General features: G+C 38.7%; 1 protein-coding gene across 1 annotated transcript in view; it reads right to left on the minus strand.

Annotated features, from left to right (window-relative positions):
- The window catches only part of stau2 (staufen double-stranded RNA binding protein 2), a 103472-nt gene that overhangs the window by 61505 nt on the left and 23430 nt on the right, over positions 1 to 18537 (minus strand). Inside the window, exons 7-9 of the mRNA XM_063483882.1 lie at positions 13315 to 13422; positions 3671 to 3883; positions 3422 to 3559 (exon numbers count right to left, since the gene is read on the minus strand). Of these exons, the coding sequence (XP_063339952.1) occupies positions 3422 to 3559; positions 3671 to 3883; positions 13315 to 13422 (459 nt within the window). The remainder of the gene's footprint in view (positions 1 to 3421; positions 3560 to 3670; positions 3884 to 13314; positions 13423 to 18537) is intronic.

Consider the following 18537-nt stretch of genomic DNA (forward strand, 5'->3'; position numbering starts at 1 on the left):
TATTGTTGTACCTGAAAAAATTTAGAAATGTTTTGTAGATACAAATTATGTGAAGGTGTGGCTGTCACAGAAAATTTAAAAACACAGCTTTTTGTCATCTCTGCTGAAACATAAGTGAATTACAAGCAGCACACTAAGTCAGACCTCTGTATGGTTCACAGCGGTCCAACATCTAAAGACGTTTTTTTTTTTTTCACATTAAGGGTGGGACAGAATATCAAAGCAGCAACATAACTAATCACTTCCTCATGTGAAATACTTTCAATACACACTGATGCCAAATATCAATATTCTCATTAAAACACTAACCCAACTGTAAACTGGCTGGTACAATTTCTCAAGAGATGAAGTTAGGAAGAAACTCAGAGGGAAAGTACCAGACAACATGGTTAGCAGGGGAAAGCAAATCAAAGAGCTAATTCACTGAATCGATTAATTAAAAGTGAGGAGCAATAACACACAAAGATTCAATTTTCTCTTCTTCTGTTACAAAACTATTGCAGCATACTGCTAAAGACTGTATACTGCAGAATCACTGTGTTGTGAATATTTATTGAGTTCATAATTGAATAGTTATTGAACTATAGCACTGTATGGATTCCCTACTTTACACAATGAGCTTGACTGATTTGTTAGAGCTTAATAAAACATTTTCAAAATCATGTAATGATCTGATTTACATAAATTTCATCGGCATTTACCTGACAAGTTCTTTTAAAATCAACAAAGCATTTCTCAAGATTGTCCTTTAATCTTAATTGGAAATTAATTTTAACACGTGGGTAATTAAAGAAACACATTTGGCAGAAACAGTAGTTTAGCTTTAACTTGTAAAAGTAGGTAAATTAAAGAGGGCAAATTCCAAGTTTAAAGTGCACAATGTTTTAACTGAAAGACTTTCAACTTGCAGACACAAATTATTTTTCTTCTCCTGTGGTTTTTCATGCATGACCTCAAATAGGCTAAACAACTCTGAAAGAGATAACTGTGGTATCTGATGGGATTTCCTCATACAAAGATCCTACTCTGTTTACTGAACTAATAATAAACACCAAATCACCCGTAACTAAGTTAAAGGGGAAAGGTTGCAGCTGACAGAGGAACATGAAATTTTATGAATACTAGCTCCTTAATACACAGGCACATTCCAGTATCATCCTGTGGTACAGAAAACAGACTTCGTGCCACCGACAACTTGAAATGTAATAGCATAAAAAAAAGTTGGCTGCTCCAGTGATGGAAACAGGGCTGTAAAGATGGATGTTCATCTATTCTAAGCTTTAACTGCATCTATAAACATAATAAATGCTAAACAGAATGTTTCACAAAGGAATGCCGAGCATGAGAGACAAAGAGGAGAAGAGAAAATGGTGAAAGGAAACATGAGGAGGCCCAAATCATTTTAATCCAACGTTGAAATGCAGTAAATGAAAACAGACTTTAAATGTTCAGTTATTCTACCACATGTTCCTGACAAAATAACCATGTTTGCACCAAATGCATTAAATTATTTACATGTCTTCTGGTGACTAAACATTAACCAACAACATTTTTTCCCATTCTTTGAGATAGTAAATAATAAATACTGCAAAGGCAAAACTGGAAGTAGGTTCCACAATTAAAAGAACAAAGCTGGTCAGTGGTGCAGGAGGGGAATAGATTTTTTTCTGCACATTAGCAGGCTGTTCAAAAACGACCTTGTTTGAACAAAGGGGAGCTGTCATGCTAACACAGTTAGGGATCATAATCCCTGTGGAAACCTAAGAAACCTCGCACCCACGTTCATTATCCACATATAGCCATCCTCCATGTATGTAGTAGCCAGAGATTCAGCAGATATGAGCTAAGCTCCTTGTCTTTTACAGCATATATAACCCTTTTCTTTTTACTTCCTTAGGACTACTTAACAGGCCACATTGGCAACGGCAATTTATTTATTTACACAGCACATTTCATTACAAGTAAACTCAATGTGCTTAAAAAAACAATAAAATAACACAACAATAAAGACCTAGCTATGTAGGACTATGATAGCTTGAGGCACACACAGTTATTGAGTCTGTGAGAATAAAAAGGTTTTAATTTGTTTTTGAATGCGGACACAAATGGAATTGACCTCGGGTCAGTGGGCAGCTTCTTCTAAAGAAGTAACTGAAAGCACCCTCAGCACACTCAGATCTAACTGAGAATAGTTGAAAGATCGGTACCTGATGACCAGAGAGCTGTAACTGGGTTATAGACACTGAGCAAGTCAGAGATGCACTGGAGGGCCAAACCACTGAGAGCTTTAAAATCCTTCTGTTAGTTCATAAAGGTAATCTTGTATTGAACTGGCAACCAATGACGTTACTTACATACTTGTAAGGCTGCTACAATGTGGACAAGCTGAAGACGTCCTACTGATGATTTTGATAATCCCGTAAATAAAGCGTTACAGTAGTCTATCCTGTTTGATATGAACGCAGGGGCCAATTTCTTAGTTTGAGATAAGAGCAGACCTGGTGACTTTAATAAAATAATTGTCAAATTGAGATCACTGCCCAAAATGATGCCACAGTTCCTGACTTGCTCACTGTGTTTGAGAGAAAGAGATTATAAGTATGAATATATTTTCTGTCTCTTTTTGGAGCAACAACAAATATTTCCATTTTGTGTATTTCTTTTAGTTCTTAAAGATTTTAAAGTCAATTTATAGTTTATTTTTCTATGATTTCTCTCAGATCTTTCAGCCATCTTTACGTTTTCACTATTTCTCCAAGGTGCTCAATCGATAATTGTCCATCATTTCATCACATGACAACAGTACTGGTAATGTGTACTTTTTACTTTCCTTTTTGTTTTGGCAGGTGAATGAAATACTTCTGAAAATATGCAATAATAATCAGAGATAGCAAAGTCTAAAACATTTGTATATGTGGGTCAGTAATATCATCCAAAAACACGCCAATAAACTGATTATATTCAAAACTCAGTTAACTGTCAGATGACAAACATTTGCAGCTAAAAATGATTCTATACAGCGATCACACCACCTCCTGCTCGCACGCATGCAGTATTCAAAACTACAATTAGTCGTCGATATTTCAATCAGCTGTTCAATCACTCTTATCAAGCCAGGTTTTTGTTAGAAGGATAAAATCCAGTTTATTAGTAACAGTGACATCATTAAAAATAAAAGCCTAATTTGCTAAACATCTAACATTCAGAAGCGCAAATTGGAAAGTGGACTTAGTTGACTGAGACAAGGTGGGTTTGATGAGTACAATGTGTTCTTTGTGTATGGTCTGCTGTTAATTCCTAATTTTATATGAGAAAGTGGTCTGGTATTTGCAGGACATCATATAGTTTGCTAAAAACTTTCAGAATCCTAGTCTGGGAATGTCTTTTCTTGTAGTAGCATATTCTGTGACCAGGAATGTACCTGCATGATGAACTCCCGACGTCGGGGCATCCCTCTCTCTGAGAGCAGCAGGTACTCGGGCTCCTTCTCCTTTTTGGCCTGCTGGATCTGGGCTAGACGGCTGATCGGGTTCATGCCCTGTCCATAATCTGGTCCTGTCTACAAGGAAAAAAAAAACAGTGATGGTCTCTTGTAATAACCATAATCATTTATTCTGCCGTGCTTCCCTAAAAGCAGGTATGTGCGTGTTGGTTCACTTTATTAAAGTACCTTGAGGATGGTCTTGGTTCGTTTCTTGTAGTGTGTCTTGGGTTTTTCCACAGTGGGTATGGAGGGAAGCTTCTTCAGGTCCTGCAGGATGGACAGAGCGGCACGTTTCTTGGACAGCTTCTTGCTGTTGCCCTCACCCTCGGCAGAGAACTCCCCCACGGTGACACGAGTCAGGAAGCTTTTCATGTGTGGGGGCCCACTTTCCTTCAACACCTGGGAAGGTTTTTGGAGAAACACAGATGGGAGGGGTTTTTTTTCATAAAAGAGAAATTAAGTAAAAATGATAATACGAAATCTGAATTTATATGTGTGTGGAGTTTTTCTCCTGTGCGTAATATGTATAAAGGAGTGTGTGCAAAGCTCTCTGTGAGCAACTACACCAGGTGGTCCAAAACATCTGCTCTCAATGGTCACACATTGCTACCCACCCATATGTGGGTGTGTTATCCATATACAAAACACTCAGAACTGAACAACACTGACGCACAAACACACATATGAAAAGTAACATGTTCCTAGATGACAGTCTCTAGTGATGAAGGCTCAGTTTCCTTCCTCTAGCCTCTGGTCACCTGGGAGACCTAAAACAAACACCGGCTGGCGTTAGGTCATGCTTCTGCAATCACATCTACTTCCTGTGAAGTCCAACCACAGTGTGCGAGTGTGTGGATGTGTGTGTAGCAGGTGGGGTTCTTATATAGGAAAACATGCTGGAGGAAGAATTAAGTTTCACACACTTACTGAGTCCAGCTCTACATGTTCGGTGAACGTGGATCGGTTCCTAGCTCGATGGCTTTCTCCCTTGCTCTCCCTGTTTTTTTGGGTTTTTTTTGCTGCAGCAGCTGTGCGCTGCTTTGGATTTTTTCAGCCCCCTCCCACGCTCTCTCCTGATTTTCTTCATTTGAGCTTAATTTGTGGTGCAGACAGCACAAATTGTAGTAATCAGATGCAATCTAGCAACAGTTGATTTAAACTCAGTGACCGATAAAACAGATTAAACTGATAAGCAGAACCTAGAGCATTCCTCAAATACTTCACACATCAACACAGACTAATACCAGACCTTTGGGGAAACAAAGGATAATGTGTCCATACCCCCTTCTTCAATCTACACGACACCAAAAAAAACCACAAACATTTTAGTTCAATTAAACTGAAGTGACAAGGCTAGTCCTGTGCACGCATAATGTTAATGCAATTAACACATTTTATCACATACATGATCACTTCTTTTCTCTTCCTACTCAACTGACTCCAACATTTTCTTAACAGAGGATACACTGGCCCCCATGTTTCCCATCACTGTTAACCTGTCAGCCTGTGGACAGTCCTGCACAAGGAATTCAAGTATACAGTAGGTTAGCATGTGCGCTGTAGTGATAGCTTGGAGCACTAGCTGTCAAAGCTATCAGGCAAACTTACTCCCACCCAAGGGATCTAACTCTGGTCTTGCTCATCACCAGAAAAGGGAAATGTAACATGGCAGCTTCTTGTATGTTACAACATTCAGTGGGACTGGAAGCATCCCGAGTCAGATTTTTTTTTTAAGGCATAGTGTTGACGATGACGTCGCACATCACCGGCCACTGTTCAGCTAAGATTATGTCACTTTGAGGAAATAGAAATGGATTAACAGTGAAATGTGTATTTAGGGCCATAAATATCTAGACAATAACATTTTTGCAATAGATTTTGAATCAAACAATCAACATGTGACTGACTTTCAGCCTTACTTCAGGGGACTTAACAAAAGTACTGCATAAAGGAATTACAGCCATTTTTATTCATTTTTATACAGAACTTCACATATACTGATCCTGGATGTGAATGTCACAGTAATTCTGGCCTTATCTAAACTGTTCTTTTTCTAGGATGGAATGATTGTACAGCACACATCTTTAATGACATTAAAAAAGAAGAATTGGTTGCAAAAGTTTTAAGTTATTTCTCTAATCCACATAAACATATGCATACACTCACTTAAATAAGATAACCTTTATTAGTCCCACATGTGGGAAATTTGAAACTGTACAGAATAGAGTAGAATAAAATAAAATAATATATACAATAGGATAAAAATAGAATACAAATGCGATATACAACTGAGTAAAAATACAAATCCACTTATTAAATCTTTTAATAAGTGGTGCTGAAGGTTGTGCAGTGGCTTTCACTTGACAAGGCTAAGCCCTACTAACTTACTGTTTGTGATCATGATTGACTACAACTGGTAGCTTTTCCTCTTTCCGCATAAAAAGGAGTTGTTTTACAGCACTCATTAGATTGACCAATACCTAGAACAATGGGAAAGTCCAGGCAACTCAGTAGTTCTGAGAACTGGAGATTTATACAAGTTGGGAGCCATTTTCTAAACAACTGCAGATTCCAAGATCATCATAAATTAAAAAAAAATTACATAAATACAAGTTATTCAGATGTGTCACCACTTTGCAAAGGTCTGGAAGAAAGGTTTTATAGTCAGACGAGACAAAGACTGAGCTATGATGGCAATAGATTTGACCACAATGACAAGAGGATGTTTGGAGGAGTAAAGGTGAGGCTTTCAAAATTTAAGAACAATGTACCAGCTGGCAAGAATGGTAGTGGAACCATCATGCTCCAGGGCTGTTTTGTTGCCACTTGTATTGGTACATTGCAAAAAAGTGGATGGAATAATCAAGAAATAGGACAACCTCAAATTCTTCAACTTCACCTCAAATCAAATTAACTAGATAGCTGTTCCTGCAACCAGACAATGATCCCAAACCCACATCAAAACTGGTTTTGGAATGGATAAAGATGGCTAAAATTGAGTTTCTGTAATGGCCTTCCAGCCTCGATCTCAACCCTTTTGAAAGTTTGTGGACTATGCTTCAAAGCAGGGCACGTGCCAGGAAACTAAACCAATTTAAATGAACTCTGCCAATTCTGCCAAGAAGAGTCGTCAAATGTCCAGACAGAATTATGCCAGAAGCTTGTTGATGGTTACTAAAAGTATCTAGTCAAGGTCCAACTTGCTAGACACCATTAAAAGCCCTAAATTACCGTAAAATCTATGACTTAACGTCTGAAGTCTGGAGCCCTTTGACATCACCTAATGCTGTTTCCTCTTTTGCAACGCTCTGCTAGGCCTTTATTGTAGCCATCTTCACTTGTGTCTTGTTTGTGGGTCTCTTTGTCTTCAGTTTTGCATTTAATAACTAAAAAGTATTAAATATAAATCAGGTATTAAAGTATTAAAAACAAATTAAATATAAATCTTGGGTTGACATCCTTTGCCCTGAGAAACTCTTGGGCCATTATCCATTTATTTACTCATCCACTTTGACAACGATAAGCCTGCCTCTTCAACAGTGTTCTTAACTTGGCTAGATGTTATCAAGGGGTTTTTATAAACACTGAAAATATTCTGCAATCATCTCCTTAAGTTGTCTTCTGCAGTCTTTCAGATCTTTGGGTGTTGCCAAGATGGTCAGTGCTTTCCTTGTTTTTCAGAAGTACCAGATTGGGAACTTGTCACTTGTAGAGTTTTATTGTTGAAGGTTTATCTTTAACAGTTACCAAATGCAAGTTCAATAATGACTTTTTATCTGGTTAGTATGTCATAAACAAGGGAACAGGGCTCAAAAGTGACTGTCAATTTACCTTTAGCATCTGAAAATAGAGGAAAATGCACAAAAATGGCCATATTTCATAAATAGTTAATGAAGAACTTTTGCTTAGCCCTTAAATTAAAGCTGAAAGCCAGCATTTCAATCACGTATTATTTTATTTAATATCAACTATGATGGAATACATGAATAAAATGACAAAGGTTCTATATTTTTACAAACACCTAAGGACCTACATGTAAAAGACAAGTCTTTGATGCTGTTGTGACAAATAATCAGATGTGCAAGACAGGAAACCTCTTCAGCTCTTCTCAGTTCTATTGTCACTCAAACGTTCTGTGTCTCCTTGTGTCAGGGTCCTGGGTTGGAGAGACCCAGGATCCCTGAGCAGTTATAGACTTATGTTACATTATATGTATATTTGGTGTTGCTGTCCCTCTTCTCCCTGTTTGCGGATGTGTGTATGTGTTTCTGCGAGCGCCGGTTTGCGGGCGCCTTCAGGCCTGGTGGGTGTGGCCCTGCTGGCGGACTGGCCACACCCGAAGCCACACACCTGCTGCTGATCAGGGCTCGTCGGGGGAGCTACTTAGGAGAGTCTTGGAGCTCCCACCGACGCGGGATCATTGCGTGAGACTCCACGTTAGTCATCCAGTTGAGCTTAGTTAGTGTGTGTATGCCCGCGGTTGTATGTGTCCTGACGGCTGCTTCTATTGTGTCCCCAGGGGAGGTGTGGAGTGCCAGACAGCAGCCAGCACGGGGAGTGCTGAGACACGGGAGCGGAGAGCACAAACACTGGGAGAAGACATGACACGGGAGTCTGGGGAAAGCACGGGGATTTATTGTTGTTTAGTTCCATACACTGTAAATAAACGCACTGTTTACACACAGAGCACCGCGCCTGGGTCCTCCTTCCCTACACCCCCACGGTCTGCCAGCCAAACCGTGACACCTTGTTAATCACACAGAACATCATGTCTTTAAAATTTAGTGAATAAGCAGAGACTCAGTCAAGAAATGTTCTGGCACATAATCTCCATAAACAGAAAACTTAAAAGAAAGAGACAATATTTTGGTTTTCATACTGATTAAATTAGGTATGACATCAATTAATTAATGAGCTGTTTTTGGCAGGCAGAATTTGTCACTATTGGACAGAGCCAAGTTAAATATTTCACTCTTCTTTAGGGATGACTGTAGCTCAGGAGGTAGAGCAGTAGAAAAAGTAGAGAGAACTAGTCCATTTAGCATTTACACATCTTACAGGGGCATTGATCTTTACATCTAACTCTTGGTGAGAAAGCCAATGAGAGAATTCCCCCAAAATCTACTATTTCTTGTTTTGAATGTGTACAGCAGTTATATTAATTAACAGAGAAAGGTCAATGTTCTGTAACTACATTCATCCTCTTTGTAGTTCAGGAAAGTGTTTTTTTGTGTTTTTTTTACCATAACAGGTAAAAAACAGACTCACACAAATACCGGAGCATAAGCCCTCCAGAAGTGTTCCACTTGCTTATGATTCATCTGTGCTGTTTAAATTAAAAACATAAAGTCACCAATAGGAAGAACGAGATCAAATGTGGCCTACATGGACATATGGCAAGTCAACAAAAAGTATGAGACAATGCATATATATCTACGCATTCAATGTCACCTACTCTTGGCACAGGATGGCGGCAGACAAACTGCAGTCAGTCTCCTGGCAGACGACACGGGATCTGTGCCACACCGATGGGATTTCAGCACTTCCATTCATTTACACGCACAGTCAGACACACATACATGCAAACAAATAGACAAACACACCCGTCTGCCACCTAATGACAAGGATCAGATTGTATACAGGAAACCTTTGGTAATTCAATGTTGATTTTTTTTAAAAATCCCATCTATTCTTGTCTCTTCATTTGTTCTTATTCAATCATGTCTCCAGCTTCGCGTGGAGACATTAATACCCTGAGCAGTCTGAGGATTTGAGCATGCGAGAACTCAGGTACTCTAGAAGAGGAGGCTATGGGAGCAGGGTAGGACAATAGTAGGGACTGGTAAAGGGAAGAAAGGCTCTTTTGTGATGAGTGGTGGATGGACAAGCCCTGAGGGAAGCTGATTCTTGTAAGATGGGTGGTTCTTGGCTCGGACCCTCTTCTCTTGTGTCCTCCTTGGAAAAGGAGCCTCCGATCCAACACACAAGCCGTGATTTATAGATTGGTTCCTCTTTGATGCTGACATCTGTTTGATATTGCCTGACGGGGGGATTAAATGAGCCAACTGGCTCTCAGGGTGGCAACGACCCTCATCGCTGCAGAGGGATGGGAAAGCAGACACTCGCTAACAGTGACTCACGGGTAATTTCATGCCCCAGTAAGGGCAGGGATGAGCTGATGTGAAAACATGGTTGCTGTGAAAGCCATTCACATGAGAGATGACCATTACTGTTTTATGTGGGACGCATCTATGTGTGTCAGGTTAGACGAGGGTGTGCATCAAAGAAGATTCAGTAAAGAGGAAAGACATAAAGCTAAACTTTGTCAACTTAGTTGGAATTTAATGGACTGAGTGTGCAAAATGAAATCCATAAAAACAAGTAATTCAGTAATTCACACTTGATCTCCAACCACAGCATACTGGCAGAGTGAGAACATACTGCATCTAAGAGTGGGGATTAAAGTGAATCTGCTCAAGAGAAATGAAAGCTATGAGGGAAAGAGAAATGTATGTTATGCAAGGAGAGGATGGATTTCAATCTCTGTGCTTGTAATTTTTCTTTAGTTTTATGTTTAATTATTATCTAGTATGTTGGTTTATGGAGTTCCACGTCCAGAAAGACTGCCTGTCTCTCAATCTTAATAGATCAAACGCTATGAGTCTTGCCACCAATGACTACTCTGAAGAAAATTGCCGGTTCAAGTCAACTTGTCAGTGGAACAATCGTTTAATTTAGCGGCAGTTTAACAAATTACTTCTTAATGAGGGGAGATCCATCAAAAAGTGCTCTCTATTTTTGTTTCTCAAACAAAGTACTAGATGTGATATCTTATTGTGTAATTCTTAAATAATTGGGTTACGTTCACAATTTCATTAGTAGTTTATCCCTTTACTTAGTGACACTTCATCAGTGTGTTACTGAAAAATGTAAACTAGTGAGAATATGATTGTCTTTTTATAAGGAAAATTGGGTTCAAGTGCTTCAGGATAATTTAATTCTCACATGCAAGTGACACAAATACAAGGTAACTCTATTGTAAAGTGATTCAACTCGATTAACTGTATCAGGGCTTTCTTTTCAGTCCTCTTTCCACTCATTGCCAAATGGCAGCTCCAGCAACTGGATAAGCAGTTAAGAAAATGGATGGACGGATGTTTCTTTTTTCCCTTCATTTACTTATTTCTTTGATTTCCCTTTTTTAAAGTATTTCTTTCTTCTTCTTTTTTAAATGTGTGTGGCCATTTGTCTTTGTTTTATTTTCATGGCTGAAATTGGGGGGACTCCCATTTTAACATGGGAGTCTGTGATGGGAGGAGTGGGGGGTGGGGTGTAGCTATCAGGAGGCCACTGGAGGGACTGAAAAGTTTTGCATTTCTGCATTAATTTTTAATCCCTAGAGGATGCCGCTTGATTCAAATGCCTTGTTATATGTAATCACATGCTTTGCCAATTATTTAATATTTATTTATTTATTTTAAAATAAATAATTTGTTGATTATTGTTTGTTGCCATCTGACCCTTAAACATTTGCTTGATGTAGCACAGAAAAAAAAAGAACCTGATCCCTCTGATTTAAATAATGATATCCTTTTACAGTAGAGGGTAGACCAAACAAACCAAGCTAAACGCTGCTGTCAAAAAGTGCACACAACTCGTAACTTGTGAAATAGTCAAAGAAAATGAACTGTTGACAGAAATGTAGGGAGATGGTGAAAGAGAATAAGTGTTGTGAGAGAAAGCACATGGAGAATATTTACTGATTTACTGCTCATCAGACAGCAGTAATGAACAGTCTGTCTCCAGACTGACAGTGAGCAGAGGAGAGACCGCTCGGAGGAATGTGGCTGTGTTCTTCTTTTAAAAACTGCTGCTCTCAGCCTCCAGTTTGGAGGGACTGAAAATGAAAGCGAAATGACTGCTGCCAGTGACAAAGACATAACAGATAATGAATCATGTCAATCCAGATTTAGCTGGATGAAATTATTAATAGCAGTTCCAGGAAGGTAAGCGTAATTCCTCTGGTTCAACGCAAGGTAGGACTCACAGGGTAGCCATTCCATACCCTAGTGAGTAAATACATTTTGTTAACAAAGAAGTTGAAAGGTGGAAGGAAAAAGGGAGGATTGGATAGCTTTGCAGATATTTTTTCCACTGTTGTGTAAACTCTTATTAACAAGCAAAGTAAACACAGTGAGAAGATTTTACCTCCCTTCCTCTCCTTACAGTTCATTTCCTCTCAGCCCATCTTCACATCCCCCTAGTGTCTATGAGGAACTGCCCTCTGTAATTTTTGGGACTGATGTAAGAGAGGTGGAAGGGAGGAACTCTGTGGAGGAAGGGAGGGGGCACACATTGTAAACTGAGCCTCTCTTGTTTTTGGCACCTTGCTGAGTGCAGAAGAAGAAGAGGGGAGCGATGAGGGAGAGAATATTGGATGAGTCAGCTGAGATATGGTGAAAGCCAAGGAGCACTGAACCAGCGGGTCATACAAGGACACACTAGATTTCATGGATTCAAAAAAAAAAAAAAAAAGTTGTGTTGTGACTCTAATGGTCAGAAAAGATGTGGTAGGATTCCCTGTAGAATCCAAAGGAATCTTGTCAGGCAAAGCTAGTAAGGAACTTAATCCTGGTCTTATCCAGTGGACCATGTCAGTGAATCACAATGTTTTAAGTTTTGGATGTCGGGTTTTACCAGCTGATGCAAAAAGCTTTTCCCAGAAGCAGCCGTGATTAAGAAACAGAAACTATTGTATGCCAAGAAAGCCCATCCTGAGGTGGCATGAGACATGACAGACAATGTACTTCACAAAAACGAAAATCCCTGAATACAATGATTACACATCTTTAACTGTAAAATCAAAAGTGAGCCAAATGCACAGAATTACCAATTGCCTTTGATCAGGTTTTGAGAAATACATGTAATTCCTGTTTTAATGGCAAAAGGCAGAATTCTGATAACATATTGAAGCTTGGTTTAGCAGATGATGCTAGTAAGTAAAGTTCATTCATAAATAAGCCTGGTCTTAAAGCCTTATTAAATGAGTCTATTAATGATCAGATACAATGTAAAGTCAGTACAACGAGCTTGACTCAGGAACCGAATTTAAGTTAGTTAAGCATAAACAAAACAAACGAGTTAAGAGGCAGATTTTTGAATGGTGTGATTTTGTCATCATAGTTAAATTTAACATTAAGTTTGTACAAATAAAGCCTACTCAGAGAGAGCAGCACTCAAATAATGGAACAAAGCTCTGCAGTGTTGTGCTGTGTAACCATTTTGCCTTCTGGGCAGGGATGGGTGTCTAGATTGAAATGTGATTTAATAAAGTAAAGTGTCTTTTAGGGGTTTGTACTCGATTAGCACAAGCTAAGCTGAGTCACCAGTCACAACACCACACCACTGAATCCATTCCCACGTGCTTAATCAATTCCATAACCGCACTGAAACACACTCGTATTTAATGTGTCTCACTAAGATAACAGAGCTCACTGACGCACAAGTAAAGGAAACGTCTGTCCTTATAATAATAAAAAAATTCATTATTAATGAAGGATTCCCAGCGTGACTCCTTCAATTTCCAGCATGTTATTTTTTCACACGGCTACTGATGAAAACTATTTTAGAAACACTTCCGACATTTTGACATTACACAAACCCCGGACACCACGACTATTTACACATCATCTCACTGCACAGTTTATCTTCATTCTGCATTCCTTCTGTAATTACTTCAAGGAAGATCATAACTTGCAATTCCCCTTGGTACCAATAATAATAACATTGAGAAATACCCACAAGGATATGTTCGTGCATATTGTTCTCACCTCAAAATTAACAGACAAGTTCCTCTTGAGGGCAATTTCATAGACCAGGCTGATCTCTGATTTACTGGCATCAGCGCCTTCCTCTGTCTCCCCCTTTTCCTCTGGATTCTGGAAAACATATACAAGATTCGAAAGAGGGAAAATGTTTAACAAAGGTCTGTCATTTGATACAATGGTAAAATGATAACGAATATTTTTTTTATTTTCACAATTTCCAATGAACAGTGACTCCATGTTTGGCATGTCATCAAACATGGACAATACTAAACTGCACACCAGCAGTGTGGATGTCGGCCAACCTGCCACAACGAGAAGCTTGTCTGTATTCTGGAGACAATCCTTATCTGATATGGAATTAAAAACTTGGTTACATGGACACGACTGGTGGTCCTCTGTCTGCACTGGAAGGCCTCTTAAATTGATTTTCTATTAAATTTGAAATTTTTATAGTGACAAACTGTTCCAGCTTAAATTATCGGTTATAATTTGTGAACATCGTAAACTGTGTCCTCCTTAAAACAAACTAGAGAACAAGAAAAGCTTAAGATCAAAGCATCAGTGCTCACGGGGAGAATCACACATTTATATCTAAGAGACAGGCTCGATGACATTTCACCGTTAAAAATTAAAACAATTTTCTGTCTCCCACAAAAACAAAAACTAATTAACCTATGAAGCAATTCTGGACTTAACATATGACGGCTCTGGGTTGAACTTACGGTTGAAATTACGAAGCTAGTGATAAGAGCAACTTACAGTAATTCTTAAATTCGTTCCCGTTAATGTTTGAATTGAAATCTTTCAATTTGTCATCACAGTATCCTCTGCTGATGATAAAACCTAGTTTGCGACACAGATATCACGTCACCAGGCACACAACAAGGGGCTTTTTGGCGCTATCTGTCGATGAATGTAGCCGTCTCACTTTTTGTCTGATTAACTCTGAATGACTGCAGTCTTTCCCTTTGGACTCCTTTCCTTTTCCTGCCTCAGTACATGACCTGATATGGCACATGACTAACACTGTGAGATCTCTTGAAATTCACAGGAAGGAGTCCTACGGCACCTACCCCACTGGGTTAAAGACATACAGATGGTAAGAGGCATGACTAACTTATGCTGAGATATACGCCATATTCTGTATTGGTCTAAGACACTTAGATTTGCATTCATCACACAGTAACATTAGTGTGATATTCAATCAGCTCAGTTTCTTTCTACAGTATGACATGATCATAAACATAAAAACAAGGTCACAGGTTTTTGGTTCAGCTGTTACCGCCTAGCAATTGCCAGCAACCTTCAGCAACTACTTGCCAATTGGTCGGGGACTAGCAACTGGAGACTTAGCAGTGTGAAGAACTCAACTCAGGGATAAGAGAAAGAACTTGGAAACTGTAGAAAATTGTTTATACCTGCAAGCAGGTAAAAAAGTCTTTTTTAGACCTTTCAAACACAATGAGGACTAAACTTGAGGCTGAAACAGCAAAAGTTTTGTTACATAGTATTAATTAAGTTTCAGAACAGAAATGTGAAATAAATTTAATGTGAAAAGAAAACAAAACTAACTTGCTGCTGATTGGAGTGAAGCCTGTTAAAAAATAACATGGCCTTAAGGATGGACACTCATCCCGTGATCTAAATATGTAGAGAGGGCATAAGTAGCACACAATGATGCTACTTATTCCCCCTCTACACAAACAAAAAACATTTCAAACCGATCAGAATTTAATTTAAGGCAATTTAATGCTTTTTTTTTTTTGCCATTTTATTAATAGCATTTTAAAGACACAGTTTTACTCCCTCAAGAGAACCTTAGAGAGCTGGTGAGGTTTAAAAAAAAATAAAAGGTGGTGACAATGATTTGTTTTGTATTTATTTTTTATTTGCCACAACTATGGCTAACTAATAAATAAGCACCGCTGTACTATACAATACATAACTAATGTGCTTAATGCCCTGTATATACACGGACATGAGAGAAACTTGAAAGTGACTCAGTGTTCATCTCATTTTTTTCCCACTGCTCTCATTTCAGTTCTAATTTGGATTCATATTTCTCATGATCACACGTTTCTGTTTCACTGATATGTTTGATTAATAGCATGAATTAATCTCAAAGCTGCATTAACAAGCTGCTCGATATGTTTGGGTGCAAACCGGAATGACCAAGCAGACCTGGCAACCTTCCAGTGACAAAGACAAATAGAGGGCTAACTAATTCCAGCAATTCATCTATTTATATAATAGTATATAAATATAAGAACCCATACAGAACTCTCAGATATTAACAATCCCCTTGAAGTAGCTATTGTGAATGAAAAGAAGAAAAAAGTTTCATTTTTATATTTAGGTCAACTGATTTTAAAAGGGATCATCAAAGGATAGGAAGAAGGGGCTCCCAGAGGATGAAAATGTAATTCAGTAAAATTAAAGGCAAGCTTGTTTGTTTCACAGAGCTTGCACCTTGAGCTTTTAACTTTTCTCAGAGCAACATGCATATACAGAACTGTGCAAAAATCTTGACCTAGCTGTTATTTCTTTAAATTTTGTTTCAAGGAGCCAGGCTTTCTTGTAATTTTTGAAAGCAGTCTTGACGAAGTCAAAGTTTTTCTTTGGACATTACCTGCTTTTACACTTTACCTGACCTATTCAGAGAATATTTTGTTTGTTAAGACACTTAATACTGACCTATGGATCATTCAGGTGTAATTAATTTGGTACCTAAATCAAAGGAAGAACGAGTGCATGTGCATCTACACATAACATACAATTTAGCAAAGAAACAATTTGTTATGAGCAGCCTGTCACAAAAAACACTACTTGTTCCCATGTCTTTTTGCACCAACAAATAACTTCTAACCAAAAACTTGTCTCAACTCCAGCATGTTGTGCAGTATCTCCTTAAAAAAATGTGAGGAAACTGATAAAGTGGAGGACAAAAGAACAGTCATCAGGCCTATCATCACTGTCAATATGTATGGAGGGAGTCAGGAGAGAGGTCTACAATCACAGTGGAGTCCTCTGTTGTGGTTCGAGGCTAGTACGTTTATGAGAATGCATCAGTTTTTTGAAAGAGGTAACTTATATGGTAACATATATTTATGAGTATAGTATCTGTTTTTTCCATTAAGAAACTAAAAAAATTACTTACTGTGCCTTTAAAGAAATGACAAGAAAGCTTTTCTAAGAGAGTTCAGGCCTGCATGTTTGCATGTTTTAATAGGTCACTGCACCTATTTCCCAATTTCCCATCACGGTATAAAGAAACGAAGGCTAGCTCAAAGCTAAACTCACTAGTGGGGATTTAGTCATTCATTTAAGCATTTAATCATTAAAATTGCAGGTGTTTTATGATTCCCGGGAATATATCTTGTTGCCCCACTGGTGTATAAACAGTCTAATTACAGTGTCATTGATATTTACCTGCGGTCTTCCTCAAAATAAAGGTTTGACAGCCCGTGGTGAAAAGAAACATTTTATGCCGGAGGGCACCCACTTACACATGTAGGATCACACAGACTCATGCAGAGACAGAATGAAAGACGTATACTGTAGACAGAATGTTCCTCAATTTGTAAATCAAGACTCAGAAGCAGCAGCAAACAAAGAGCTCATTTATGGAGGCCGACGCCACAAGACAGCAAGGCAGGCAAGTGAGAAGAGCCAAATCGTTTTGAATAACCACCAGCGATGCCAGGCTGTGAGGATATGGGGTAATTTGATTTCCGGTGGGAGATGATAACAACAGTTAACAGCTATGCCTGAGGGAAACTCTGGAAAGGTACAATGACACTGGGAGTAGGCAGAAAGAAAAGCACAAGAAAAAAGAAACAGGGGAACAGAAAATAACCCTGTGCCAGGTGCAAACTAAAACTATGGAGATTGCAGGGCTTAAATTATCCATTGGAGTAATTAGAGCTGAGTTGGATCTGGATTCAATCTGATGAAAGGTGAATATGCAATTATCTTAGCAACTGCAGAAATATTACAAAACATGATTTAGAAGCATCCTCTAAGCAACACCAAATCAAAATAAAGAAAAAATCCTTCCACCTTTAATTAATGAAGGCGTTTATAACAGTGGGTAGGATGAAAGCTGCAGATGAGGCTCCAAAGAACAGAAGAACAATCTAAGTGTTTATTAGCTTTGCCAAAGCTTAGAAAGCAGCCATAAGATGTCCAAGACTGTGTGCTCGTGGGTGCTGGAAAGCATGTACAAAGCTCTCAATGCTGAATTCTGTTGATTTGTGTTGTATTTGTGTGCATTTTAGAAAATTACGTTAGCCAGTTTAACCGAATGTTCCCCTTAAGTTGTCTATAATTGGATGGACTGACAGCTACCACTGGATTACTTTGATACAGAAGAAATATTTAAAACTGGAGGATTCTCAAAGCTGCAAGGTTTTGTGAATCTATATGTTAAAATCCATCCAGACCTCCAGAGAGTCATAAAAAGACCTACTAAAGTACTCAAAACTGCCTTTGTAGTAGGTCCTGCTACACTAGGTGAAAGCAATACCCGTCACGTTGATACTGACAGTGATACTTGTTGTACAGAACAGGTATCAGATTTATATCATGAATAGCAGCCAGGGCTTTTATTTGGTATCGGTTTAGTAGGAAACTCATGGTACTGAACACCACTAGTTTCAATTCTTTTTCAGTGTATTTCAACATGCCCAAATATAAGTACAAGCCAACTCCATATGTGTACACTCCCCAGAATAAGGATAAAGACTGTAAAGAAAGTACACTGGATATTGAAAACACTTTCTCAGAAAAAGGGACGAGACCAACTGGACTACTGTCCAGTCATTGAACTCTAGTCAACCTACTTCTGAACCAAATCAAAGTAAAGTTCAATGTCGCTTTCAACAATTTCAATATGAACTCTGAGAACTACCTCACTATTTGTAGAGGAATTTCTGAATCTGTTTCAAATCTATGAGGTCCTGGATGGACTCTGGATGTCAGCAGTTAACATGATTTTCTGTGCGTGTACCTGGCAGTACAACTGTCTTGATGCATGCTCGGTCATCCAGGTAAGACAATCACAGAACGTTCAGATGAAGAGAATCTAATTACACAGTCCGATTGTGTCTTATAGCTGTTTCATCACAGTCTTGCTCTGACTGTGAGTGGCCGCAAACCTCGTCCCCATCAAAGCAACCATTTCAAAGGCAACAAGACCGCAAGTTAATTGCACATGGTCATGAGGTC

This window comes from Pelmatolapia mariae, linkage group LG9, assembly GCF_036321145.2.
Source record: "Pelmatolapia mariae isolate MD_Pm_ZW linkage group LG9, Pm_UMD_F_2, whole genome shotgun sequence".
NCBI lineage: Eukaryota > Metazoa > Chordata > Actinopteri > Cichliformes > Cichlidae > Pelmatolapia > Pelmatolapia mariae.